This window comes from Aptenodytes patagonicus, chromosome 29 (assembly GCF_965638725.1).
Source record: "Aptenodytes patagonicus chromosome 29, bAptPat1.pri.cur, whole genome shotgun sequence".
NCBI classification, from domain to species: Eukaryota; Metazoa; Chordata; class Aves; order Sphenisciformes; family Spheniscidae; genus Aptenodytes; species Aptenodytes patagonicus.
Window position 1 is genome coordinate 581,808 of NC_134977.1, and position 12,353 is coordinate 594,160.

The 12,353-nt window shown below is 61.7% G+C and overlaps 1 protein-coding gene across 1 annotated transcript in view; it reads right to left on the bottom strand.

Moving 5' to 3' along the window:
* Positions 1-687: 687 nt before the first annotated feature.
* The window catches only part of LOC143171637 (scavenger receptor cysteine-rich type 1 protein M130-like), an 82,603-nt gene continuing 70,937 nt past the window's right edge, over positions 688-12,353 (bottom strand). The window contains 13 exon segments of the mRNA XM_076360683.1: positions 688-998; positions 1,251-1,403; positions 1,619-1,702; positions 2,132-2,227; positions 2,988-3,125; positions 3,902-4,216; positions 4,301-4,363; positions 4,846-5,160; positions 5,816-6,130; positions 6,217-6,543; positions 7,496-7,810; positions 8,042-8,350; positions 9,644-9,967. Of these exon segments, the coding sequence (XP_076216798.1) occupies positions 742-998; positions 1,251-1,403; positions 1,619-1,702; positions 2,132-2,227; positions 2,988-3,125; positions 3,902-4,216; positions 4,301-4,363; positions 4,846-5,160; positions 5,816-6,130; positions 6,217-6,543; positions 7,496-7,810; positions 8,042-8,350; positions 9,644-9,967 (3,011 nt within the window). The 3' untranslated portion in view covers positions 688-741.

Consider the following 12,353-nt stretch of genomic DNA (forward strand, 5'->3'; position numbering starts at 1 on the left):
GGCTGTGATAGAAGTTCTCGGGGTCTGCAAGGACCCCCAAGGCAGCAGGAACAGCCCATGGAGACTGGAGTCCTGGCAGAGTCATTGAAGGGGCAATCCCAGGCCCGTGTTCCCCAGCAAGTGGATCTGTACACTGTGCCAGGGCAGTGGGGAGGACAGCTGCCTCCTAACCGCTGTGGGAGATGAGCCGTGGGCCGTGATCCCCCCTGTGGCTGGCTGGGGTGTTCAAGGCACCACGGCCACCTTAGGGCTCACTTCTGTGGGGCCACAACCCAGGCCTCATCCCAACATGGCAGCTCTGTCGTGGGACCAGCATGGTCCTGGGGGAAAGAGCAACTGGGGAACCCCGAGGTGAGGAGATGGGCGTTCCTGCTGGGGTGCATCACGGGACCTTGCAGAGAGCCATTTTTGTTGGAAACTTTTGCTGGCAAGATGGAAATATCAGCAGGAATATTCCCCTGGAACCATGGGCTCTTGCAGCCCCACAGCCTGACCCTGAGCCTGCTGTCCCGAGATGTGCCCATTCCCCTCCACCATGTCTTTGTGCTCTGCTCCCCCCCAGTCAGCCTCAGGGAGACACCCCGACACCTGGGCAGGCAAGCACCAGCTCTGGCTCAAACCCCCAAAGGCTTTTATTAAGAACAAATATGGAGGCACAGCGTAAAAACAGCATAATACAAATAGAGGACATGCCCAGCTGTTTCTGCTGCCCGTGGGAAAAGGGAAACAGTTCCCTGGTGCTCACGGCTCTCCCAGCTGCACAGTCCTCTCCTCCCTCCCAGCTGCACCCAGCTGCACGGCAGGGACGGGCTCTCCTGCTCTGGGCATCAGGGACTGTTGTGCACTGTCCGCTGGTATCGCAACCTTTGTGTCCTCAGGGCGATGCGCCAGAGACACCTCTTCAGCATCGTCATAGCCCATGCTCTCTGGGGACAGGGACCAGGCATCTCCCTCAGCTCCAGGGGCCCCAGCACTTCTCTGGGAGTGCAGGTTTGCCCCTGCAAGCAGCAAGGCAGGCCATTGCACGTTTGCCCCATGGGGTGCCTCTCCTGCTCTGTAGATCTCCAGCCTCCCATCTCCTCACTAGTCCTGAGATGTTCAGGTCTCTCTCCCACCCCCTGGTCCCCCCAAGGAAAAATTCCCAGGGCAGGTTCCCCCATCCCAGGAGGTTGGGCTCTCAGTACAGCAGCGATTCATCCAGCACCAGGGATGGCACCCCAGGAACCGGTAGCGCTATCTTTCCCTCTCACCTCCGGGAGCATCCCTGGGCCCTGCTCCCTCCTCTGGCGCCCTGGGCATTTCCCAGTCTCCCTGCCCAGGGGAAGGATCCTCCCCAGGGTCAGAAACCTCCCTGGCATCATCATAGCCATCTGCTGGGTCTCCTCCGAGCAGGACAGGGACGTCTGAAAGGAGAGGGGAGCTGGTGAGAGTGAGAAGATACACCCTGCAGAGCAGAGGATGGGAGGATGCGCAGGGACATGGAGCTCAGACACTGGTGTTGGCAGCACCACAGGAGAAACGCAGTGTGCTCCCCAGCTCTGACGGTGACACTCAGTGACACCGCTGTCCATCACATGTCTGCAGGGACAGGACATCAACCCCTTCCTGCCCCTGTTACCTGGTGCTGAACGTGGACCATCCTCCTCCTCGCTGTCCCTGGGGTAGGGCTGCAGCTCGGTCAAGGACCCCTCTGAATCGGAGCCTGGAGAGAGGCACAGTGGGTGTTATGGGAGTGCGCTCTGCTCCCCTGGCTTGTGGTCAGTGCTGCTGGGGACGGGGGACCCACGGAGCCAGGGCTGAGTGGGGAGGAGGGCTCAGGACTCACCCTGCTCCCCTGGGATCAACCCTGTCTCAAAGGGCCTCCCAGAGATGCCTGGGGACAGCCCCTTCCCTCACCCCTCAGGTGTCACATAGGGGTGCAGGGACAGGCAGAGAGGGGCTGTCCCCGGCTGGGACAGGCAGAGCCGGTGAGGAGGAAGCTTCTCTCCCAGGCCCAGGACCTGGCTGCTCTCCCCACAGAACCCACAGACCCCAACTCCATGGGCCAGGGGGTTGCAGTGGGTCAGCCCCAGGTGAGGGCCAGGGGAAGGAGTTCTGCACATGTGCCCCCCCATGAGGGACCCACACCCACCTGACTGACTGAACCTTGCCTGCTTCTCCCACGCTGGGCTGTAACCGATCTCCTCATACACGGCCTCAGGGAAGGGCTCCCAAGCACGCTCGGAGCCTGCGGATAGAGGCAGGGCTGGCTCAGGGACAGGCAAAGAGGGGACAGAATCCTGCTCTGTTCCCCCAGCCCTGTTCCCCTGGGCCAGCCCAGGGCTGTCCCCACAACACAGACCCGCTGCGCTGTTTGGTCACCGCTGCCACTTCCTCAGTGAGGGCAATGTCTCCATGGAGATGAGCTGGGGCAGTGACACCCTTGCACCGTCCCTTCAGAGACAGACCTTCTGCCCCTCTGGCCCCTGGGTCAGGTCCCTGGTGCTGAGCTTGGAGCAGCTCCCGCTTTTCCTCTCCCCCTGGAGCTTCCCCCTCTCTGCCCCATGGATCCAGAGCATGGCACGTGCCCTGCCATGGGGAGGTCAGGGTTGGGCAGAGGAACAGCCTGGGGGTCTGAAACCACGAGTATGGACCCTGCTGCCCCACGTTCTTCCTGGCATCTCCCCTGACCCAGAGCCCACTCCAGCACTGCCCAGAGTGCTGCCAGTGGCAGGTCCTCAGCTGTTTCCCCTCTGCTCCCATCTATCCCAGCCCAGCTCAGCCATTTGTTTCCTTGCCTCATCCCTAAATCCTCCCTGTGTCCTGACTCTCTCTACCCCTTGCTGCTGGTGGCCCATGGTCAGGCAATCAATGGGGCAGCACATGGGAATGCAGGCAGCACACACTCTTGTCCCCCCAGCTCTGCCTGTACCACTCACTGACACCCCACAGCACCCCTGGCCTTGCCAGGAGGCATCTTCCCCTGAGACCATGGGGGACAGACCCACCTCTGCGCCCAGCCCTGGTGCTTCGCACTTGCCCGGCCAGGAGGGCCAGGAGCAGGCAGAGAAGGGCTCCCAGGATGATGCAGATGATGACGGGCAATGAGACACTCCTGCTGCTGGTCGGACGGCCCCGAGTGGGATCTGCATGGGCAGGAACACAGAAAGGGCAGCACCAGACCTGGGAGAGGTGTGGGGCCAGGACACCCCAGTCCTGACCCCCATTACACCGGGGGTAAGGGGCCCCAGGGGGTGAGTGATGGGGAAGCTCCCACCCTACTGAGTAAATGACAGCCCTATCCAACCCCCTCCACCGCTACCCCGGTGCCTCCTCTCGGGAGCTTCACACCCCGACAAGAAGGCCTTTCCCTCCAGCTGCGGGTCACAGCCTGACCTCAAGAAGACCCAGTGCTGGCAGGGAGGACAGGTTACCTGCTCAGGGGGTTGGTGCTGCCATTCTGAGTGCAGCTGCAGAGGAGGAGGAGAGCTGGGCTGAGAGGGTGGGTGTGCAGGTACCAGGGAGCCTCCTCTCTGACATGCCGTGTGTGTGTGTGTGTTTATATGTGTGTGAATGCATGCGTGTGCTTTTAGACATCCCTGACACATCCCACACAAATTGCCCCTCCTGCAGGGCTGCTCAGGGTGGCTGGAACAGGGCTGGGGCCCTGCTCTCGGACACGGGTAGGATAGCACAAGCACGCTGGAAGATGCCCCTGGGGCCTGCAGAGCCCTGCTGGGCAGAAGACGGAGGACATCCAGCCCCACAGAAGCAGCTGCCCACTTGGGAACAGGCTCCCATGTTCTGCAGGGACAGCCTTGCTCTCAGGAGCTCTGGAGCCATGATGGGACCCAGCAAGGAAAAACGCCTTCCCTGGCTCCTTGCCTATACCCCCGTGAGGAGTCCCAGCCCTGCCGCTCACCTGAGCAGTTCACAGCAGCATCCTCCTTATGCCGGCAGGCACCGCTGTCCCCAGTCTGAGCCCAGCAGTCCTGCAGAGATGGCTCTGTCCCCCAGCACTCCACCTGCTCCAGCCAGATGGGACCTGTCCCCTCCCCAAATGCAGCCTTGTCCAGGGCAGACACTGCAGGGCCACAGCCCAGCTGCCTGCATGCCACCTCGGCATCCTGCATGTCCCAGGAGTCGTCGCACACCGTCCCCCAGGAGCCACGGTGCCAGACCTCCACTCTGCCCAAGCACCCATTCTCGCCTCCCACGGCACGAATCTTCTCCCTGTCTGGAGAAGGCAGAGACCTTCCAGGGCACCGGGACAGCAGGCAGAGCCCTGCCAGGTGAGAGGGGCATGCAGAGGAGCAGCTACCTGTGCAGCTTGTGGAGTTTGGGCACACAGTCCCCAGGGCTGGGGGCGTTTCTGACCGTCTCCCTGCAGAAGGAAAAGCTGGGGTGAAGGGGCTGCTGCAGGGGAGTCATGCAGCAGAGGGTGGGGCAGAGCTCTGCTCACACCTCCCCGTGCTGCCTCGCTCATGGCAGCAGCTGAACCCTGGTCATTCAGGGGACACACACAGCAATGTGGGGGACCCTGACTGCTCAGCCCCAAAGGGACCCTGGTTCACAGAAAAGCAGGAGGGTGTCCATGGAGGGGACGCTCCTCGGAGCGCTGGCTGGTCTCTCCTGAGACCTTGCCTGGAGACACCTCTGCCTCCCCCGGGCACTGCTGGGAGCCCGGCTGGCAACTGCTGGTGAATGTGTGGGGCTCTGAGAGCTGAAGTCCCATTTGTGCCACCAGAAGCAGCAGGGTCTGGCACGTAAGGTCAAAGCCCCTGTGGGCCTTGTCTCTATACTTGACTGTGCCCAGCAGGGAGCAGGAGCTGGGGGGATGCTGGAGCCCGGGTAGCTCAGAATTACCATTGCAGGTGATGTGGGTCTCATCTTGCAGGTCATCGCACGACTGTGGGTCCCAGGGAGCGGAGGGACACTGCCAGAAGGAGCTGTTTCTCTCCCCACACTCCACACGATCCAGCCAGGCGGGGCCAGACACCCTACCATAGGGCAGGCGTGTTTCCAGGAACCCTCCATCCCCGCAGCCCAGCTCCTTGCATGCCAGCGACACTGTTTTGGGAGTCATTGAGTTGGAGCAAACGCTCCCCCACGTCCCGTTATAGAAAACCTGCAGGCGCCCGGAGCAGCCATCGCTGTTCTCCAGCCTCAGGTCCACGAACTCTGGGAGGAAAGTGGCCAAAGGGGAACATGCTGGTCTGGGGCTGTGGGAGCAGGGACACCCCTGCACCCCCCAGGCCCTCAGCCAGGCAAAGGCACGTCCAGCAAGTCCCCCTTGCACACATGGACAGAGAAGAGTCCCGGATGGACAGACAACCCTGCCCTCCCCGCTCACCCTCAGGGACAGCTGAGCTCACCGGGGAACCCTGGTGGGACTGAGGAGACCCATGCATTGGCACCCCCGGGACGAGCTTGGGCAGGGGCCGAGAGGCAGCCAGGGACAGCCTCGGCTGTTGCCATCTCTCCCCTCATCCCAGCCTCCCCAGGCACTGGGGCCTGGGGCTATGGGAGCAGAGAAGCCTCTTCACCCCCCAGGCCCTCAGCCAGGCAGAGGCACGGCCAGCAAATCACCCTTTTGCCAGGGGGCAGAGAGAAGTCCCAGACGGACAGACACCCATGCCCTCCCCACTAACCCTTGGGGACAGCACAGCTTACAAGGGACCTCTAGTGGGACTGAGGGGGTTTGTGCATGTGTGTCCCCAGGACAGGCTCAGGCAGAGGCTCAGAGGCAGCCAGGGACAGCCTTGGCCGTTGCTGGCTCTCCCCTCGTCCCAGCCTCCCTGGGCACTGGGCTCCCACCACAGCTCCCGGCACAGACCTGAGCAGACGACTCCTGCATCCTCTTTGTGCCCACAGTCATGCTGCCCCCAGGACCCTGCTGGGCAGTCCCAGAGAGCAGCTTCGGCCCCAGAGCAGTTCACGGCATCCAGCCAGATCTGCCCAGAGCCCTCCCCGAACTGAGCAGAGCCAACCGCCTCCACCGCCCCTCCGCAGCCCAGCTGGTGGCAAACAACAGTGGCATCGGGCAGGTCCCAGCCATCATCGCAGATGGTCCCCCAGCTGCCCTGGTAGTAGATCTCCACTCTCCCAGCGCAGCGCCCAGGCCCGTTCACCAGCCGGACCTGCCGGCTCCCTGCAGTGGGAAGAAACCCCAGCTGTCATTAGGGGCGGTGCCCACCCAGCCCAGAGCCTGGGGGGGGCCTGTGCAGTGCCACTTACCCCGGCAAACGACCCCCACGTCCTCTGCAATCCCTGCTGCCAGCATGCTCTCGGGCAGGGAGGTGTTGCAGAGGGTCAGGTTGGCCTCGTGCCCTGCACACCTGACCCCTCGCAGCCCCACAGGACCTGTCCCTCTCTGAGGCTTCGGGGGGTTGTAAGCTGTCTCTGCCTCTCCGCACCGCAGCTGCCGGCACACCACGCTGGCCTCCCGCATGTCCCAGTGGTCATCCAGGACCCTGCCCCATGTCCCGTGCTGGAAGATCTCTACTCATCCGTTGCACCGACTCCCTCCAAGCACCAGCCGCAAGGACGCGGAGCCAGCTGGGCCTGGGGAGAGCAGCCATGCCCCAGCCCTTGGTGGCACCAGGGAGGCAAGCAGCCTGCGGCACGTCTCCAGGCTCTGGCACCCTTTCAGGGCCTTGAAGCTCTGCCTGCCTGTCCCCAGCCCTCTGCGGGAGCTCCTGGGCCAGGGCTCCATGGGGCTGGTTGCCCAGTCCCTGAGCCTTCCTGAGCCAGACGCCAGCTTTGCTGTTGGCGGGCCAGAGACACACAGCACGTCCCTGCCAATGCAGTTGGGGCAGCTTCCGCAGGAGGCAGCAATGGCCAGCAGTGGCCTGGGGATGGGCAGCACCAGGACAGGCTTTGCCCAGCCTCAGCACTGGCACTGGCACTGCTGAGACACCAGGCACAGCCCACACATCTCTGCCCATCTACGTCCCTGGGAATGGGGGACTGGGAGCCTGTGTCCCTGGCAGGGAGCAGAGCGAGGGGGGCCTCTCTGAGCAAACAGGATGAGTTTGGGGCTTGCACTGACCAGAAGGCAGGGCAAAGCCCAGCCCCGCTCTGCAGCTCACCCCCCTGGTCTGCCGCTGCTGCCGGGGGCACCCAGGCAGCCCCTGTGATGGTGAGTTCAGGCTCTGAGGGTATCTCTGTGTGGCTGGAACAGGGCTGTCTGCAGCCAGGGGGTTGGCGATGATCCCCGCAGCGCTGCCCCGGGCCCATCCCACAGTGGGAGTTCAAAGGAGCCCAGGCCTAGTAGTGGCCCCGGAGCCTGAGCTGCTGACCCGGGGGGCAGAGACGACTGCTCCTGTTCAGTCCTCAGCTCTCCCACAGCAGAGCAGTTGGTCCGAGCAGGCAAAGCCCTCCAGATCGCTTCTGGTGAAGCCAGGGTTTCTCCAGGGAGAAATGCAGCCTGGCACTGCAATGGGGTCCCCTGCTTTGGATTTCTCTCTCATGCCAGGGGAAAATGAAGTTAATCCTGTGTTTTCCCAGCACTCACCTGAGCAAATGACAGCAGCGCTGTTCTCATGGGAGCATGGTGAGGCCCCCAAGGCAGTCACTGGGCACTGTCCCAGGTGAGCTTCTGTCCCATCATAGTGGAATGAGTCTTTCCAGACAGGGCCGGTTCCTCTCCCAAAATGCCCTCCTCTGGGAATGGACTCAGCAAACCCACAGTCGAGGTGACGACAGAGAACGTGGGCATCCGAGAGATCCCAGCGGGAGGCACAGAGAGAGCCCCAGGTCCCCAGCACATGGACCTCCACCCTCCCCTCACATGCCGTGCTGCCGTTCACCAGCCGGAACCCTGTGAACTCTGGGAAAGAGAAGGATGAGAGAGGGCGGACTTGTGCTCTCGCTCCCTCAGGAGCTAGAGGAGAGGCCAAATGGACGAGAGCCTGCCATCCTCCTCCTTCTGCATGATTTTAGGGCTGCAGACAACCACATCACCCCTGCTGTCCTCACACCTGGCACGGCACAGTCCCTACCCTGCTCCCCTGTCCCCAGCACACCCCCTGGCATTTAACACCCCAACAGGAGTCCTTACGTGTGCAGGTGACACCAGCGGCGTCCGTGCGGGTGCAGGGCTGGTCTCTGGGGGACCCCCTGGGGCAGAACGCAAGGAAGGACTCATTCCCCACACACTGCAGCTCTCTGTCCCACATGGGACCGACACCTTCTCCAAAGTGAGCTGCTCCGGGGACGGACAGGGCTGTGCCACACTGTAACTCCCTGCAGACCACGTCGGCGGCTTTGGGACCAAAGTCTGAGTCACAGACAGTTTTCCACTGGGTTCCATCATGGATCTCCACGCGTCCTGAGCAGGGGCTGTTCCCTCCAACCAGCCGGACAAATCCTGGAGCAATCAAAGACCCCTGTGAGTTCCCAGAGCCCTCTGTCCGTTACCTGACCGCATCCCACCTAATCTCCAAGGAGGCCACGGGCAAAGAGTCCCACAAGCACCCCAGCAGCTCCCAGTGGGTGCTGATGGCACAAACACGTCAGGGACTGCCTGCCGCTCCTCAGACATCAGCACAGCACTCATGGGCTGGCTTTTCTTCCAAACCCACAGCCACAGATACTGCTTAGAGAAACTGCTGCTGTCCTGGAGACCCTGGGATGCCTGGCACGGGCCCTAGGCACTTGCAGCGCTTGGAGCACTTGAGCCCAGGGAGATTGGCCCAGGCACTGTTGGCTGCTGCAGCCTGCTCTGCCTGCCGAGCTCAGTGCCAGGCTGAGGAACCCCTGGGAGCTACCAGAAATGCACCTCATTCCCAGAGGGTACACACTCTATGAGTGTACCTGCGGTTGCTGTCTCCACCAGCCCCAAGCTCCAACACCCACCCGGGGAGGGGTCCTCAGCCAGGGCCAGAAGTACACGGCCAGGCATGCACAGCCCCAGCCAACAGCTGGGCAGAAGGCAGGAGAGTAGGCAGAGGAGCAGCCCTGGACTGACACAAGCTCCCAAGGCAAGGACAGGCACCAAGGAGAGCCAGAAAGTGCTAGCAAATCCCCCGTGGCACAGGGCAGACAGGGGCTGGGGCCGACAGGAGAGGCTGGGCAGCAGGTCAGCACTGCCTGCACAGGGTTGTTTCCCTGTGAGCTGGCTCTCATGGGGTGACCCTGGAAGAAGAATGGGGTGGCCACGCCACCCTGCTCTTCTGCCCAAGCCCAGTGCTCCTCCCCTGTGAGCAGCCCCTCTGCTTTGGGGGGACTCATGTCTGCCAGGGAACACAACCCAACAGTCCCTGGCCACCTTGGGCCCTTCCCTGGGGCTGTGGGTGGCCACGTGAGCTGCTCTCAGTGCCTCTGCCATGGGGGGACCTGGTCCTCCGTGCTGCCAGATAGCTCCTGCGTGAACAGAAGGAGAAAGTTGGGAACCAACAGAGACTGCGGGGCAGGGTGGGCATTCATCTCCCAGCCCCAGGCACCGATTGAGGGTGGGCTGAGCCACATCGGGGGTCAGGCAGGGACAGGTTCCCACTGGGCTTTCCTCAGGGACCGGGGAAACCAGGAATGAAAGTCCCAGCTCAGCAGTGTGACCGGCCACACTAGGCCCTTCTCTAGTACCCCCTTGTTTCCCTGAGGGCACAGCCAGGTCCCTTCCCCCATCCCAGCCACAAAGGTGAGGAATGGGCTGGTCCCTTACCTGAACATGTCACTCCAGCATCCTCATTGTGATCACAGTTGTGTTGACCCCATCCATTGTGTGTACAGTCAGACAGGGCAGACTCAGTGCCACGACAGCCAACATTATCCATCCAAATGGGGCCAGATCCTGGCCCAAAGTGTCCATACTGAGGAGCTTGAACAGCAGACCCACAGCTCAGCTGCTTACAAACCACTGCAGCATCGGTCATGTCCCAGGAGTCATCACACACGGTCCCCCACTGGCCCTGGTGTTTCACCTCCACTCTTCCAGCACAGCGTCCGCCACCATCCTCCAGCCTCACCACCGCAGCCCCTTCAAACATCAACACGGGACCCATCAGGAGGGCGCTGAGCCCCAAACTGCAGGTCTGGAGGTCCCCCCTGCCCAGGCTGAGTCACAGGCACTGGAGTGGTAGCCCTCCTCCTTCTGGGCTGTCCCCGGGGCAGTGTGGGGGTCCCTTTTCTCCCCATGGGCTGCAAAGAGCTGGGGGTGCCCAGCAGCAGACCTGCTGTGCCATTCACCACCCCACAGCCTGCAGCACCTCCTCCCACCTCAACAACCTCCTGCCCATGCCCACCCGCACACCATGGCTGGCGCTGCACAGAGCACCGTCTCCTCACCATCCCAGAAACCCCTGTACAGCCCTGTGCCCTCAGGCCCACAGCTGCCTCTCCCACCCAGAGAGACACAGGGAAGGGCAGAAGTTCAATTGACTTGAGTACCTTCTGCCCCTCATCTCAGTGGCACCTGCAAAGAAACCCGTTCTCAGAAGTATCCCGATGACCTCGCTGGTACTCACTGGCCCTGGGCTGTGGGACAAGGGAACCGGCACTTACCCCTGCACAGCTGCACCCAGAGGAGCAGCCACATCACCTGAGGGAACTGGAGTCCCTCTGTGCCCATCCTGAGCCTCCTGCCCTGCTGGCACAGCCCTGCTGCACCCCACTCCCTCTCACGGCTCCGGGGGACTCACAGGGACAACAGCGGTGGGAGGGTAATATATCTCTGCAGATGCTGACCCAGCTGCAGGAGGAGCCAATCGAAGCAGCAGCACCTTTTTAGACATGATCAGGAGCTATCTCCCCTCCGACACAGCCCAGCCCTCCAATGAACTTCTCCAGCGCCGTTCATGACCATATATGAGGGATGGCTCCGCTTCGGGTGTCACGGTCACGGCGGTGGGGAATCATCACAGGACAGGGCTGTGGGGGGGGGGGCGGGGAATGGATCTGTCACCCCTTGCATCTCGCTGTGGGGACCAGGGGCACTGAGCATCTCCTATGTTGGGCTCATCCAAAAGCCCAAGAGGCAAGTGACCAGCCATCCCCATGCTACAGGAACCACAGGGCTGGGACTGCACCAAGGTCTGTGTGAGGATGGGAAGGAAACAGCCCCTGCCCCTCCTACAGACCCTGCTGTGCTGGCAACAGCAGCTGGGAAAGGTCCTTGGCCTGGACAAGAGCTCCATCCCAGGAGTGCTGGCTTGCAAAGCCCCATGGTGGGTCCCTTGCAGGAGCTGGAGCTGGGACATGTCCCTGCCCTGGCAGCAGACATGCAGCCCAGAGGCTCAGACATGTCCCTGACTCTCAGCCTGTCACCAAGGGGCCGTTATTCCCCACAGGCAGACTGGGAGCTGGAGCCTGCAGGTGCACAAACCACAGCCCATGTGGCCTCGCAGCCCTCGCCATGCTCCCCCCGCAGCGCCCGTGCAGGAAGTCTGTGGTTTCCTCCTGGCACCGTGCCCTGGCACATCCCTGCGGTGCCCCTGAGCCACCCCCACCCCAGCTGCTCCAGCCAGGGCTGCAGGGGCTGCTCCTTCAGCCTTGCAGACATGGGCCAGGCAGCTCCCATCTCCCGTCATGTCCCTCTGATGCACACGGCCGCTCTGCACCGAGCCCCACAGCCACGGGGTGCTATGCGTTATATGACCTCACACCCTTCTACTTCTGCTGCTGTGTGCTCATGAGTTACACTGTCACACGTGCGGGTGTGCTGCGTATGGGCTTCTGCTGACCATGGTTCTTCCAAAAAGTCATATTTGGATGGGGCCTAAATATTATTTTGATGACATCGGAAGCACCCACACAAGCCATATGCCTGATCTTTGCCTAAAAGCTACTCAGGCACCAGTGAAATCACAAATTCGTGCACAAGCCATGTGCATACTCCTGGCCTATGTGCCACTCAGCCACAGGTGATGTCATAGCATCTAAACCTGCCATGTGCCTGCTCCTGGCCTCTCAGCTATTCAGGCACCAATGACCTCACAAACACCCACACAAACTATTGGTCTGCTCCTAGCCTATCCGCTACTCAGACACCAGTGACACAACTCAACGTACACCACCCATGGGCCTGCTCCTGGCCTATCAGATAATAGGGCGGCAGTGACTTCACAAGCACCTACACAACCCATAGGCCTTGTCCTGGCCTATCAGCTAATCAGTCACAAATGACGTTGCAAACACCTACATGAGACAAGTTCTTACTCCTGGCCTACCAGCTTCTCAGGCCCCTGTGACCTCAAAATATCAACACAAGACATGTTTCTCCCGGCCTACCAGCTACTCAGGCAACTATGACCTCACAAAGACATTCACAAGTAATATGCCAGCTCCTGGCCTATCATCTACTCAGGCACCAGTGACCTCAGAAGCGCCTACACAATCCATAGGCCTGTTCCTGGCCTATCAGATATTCAACCCAG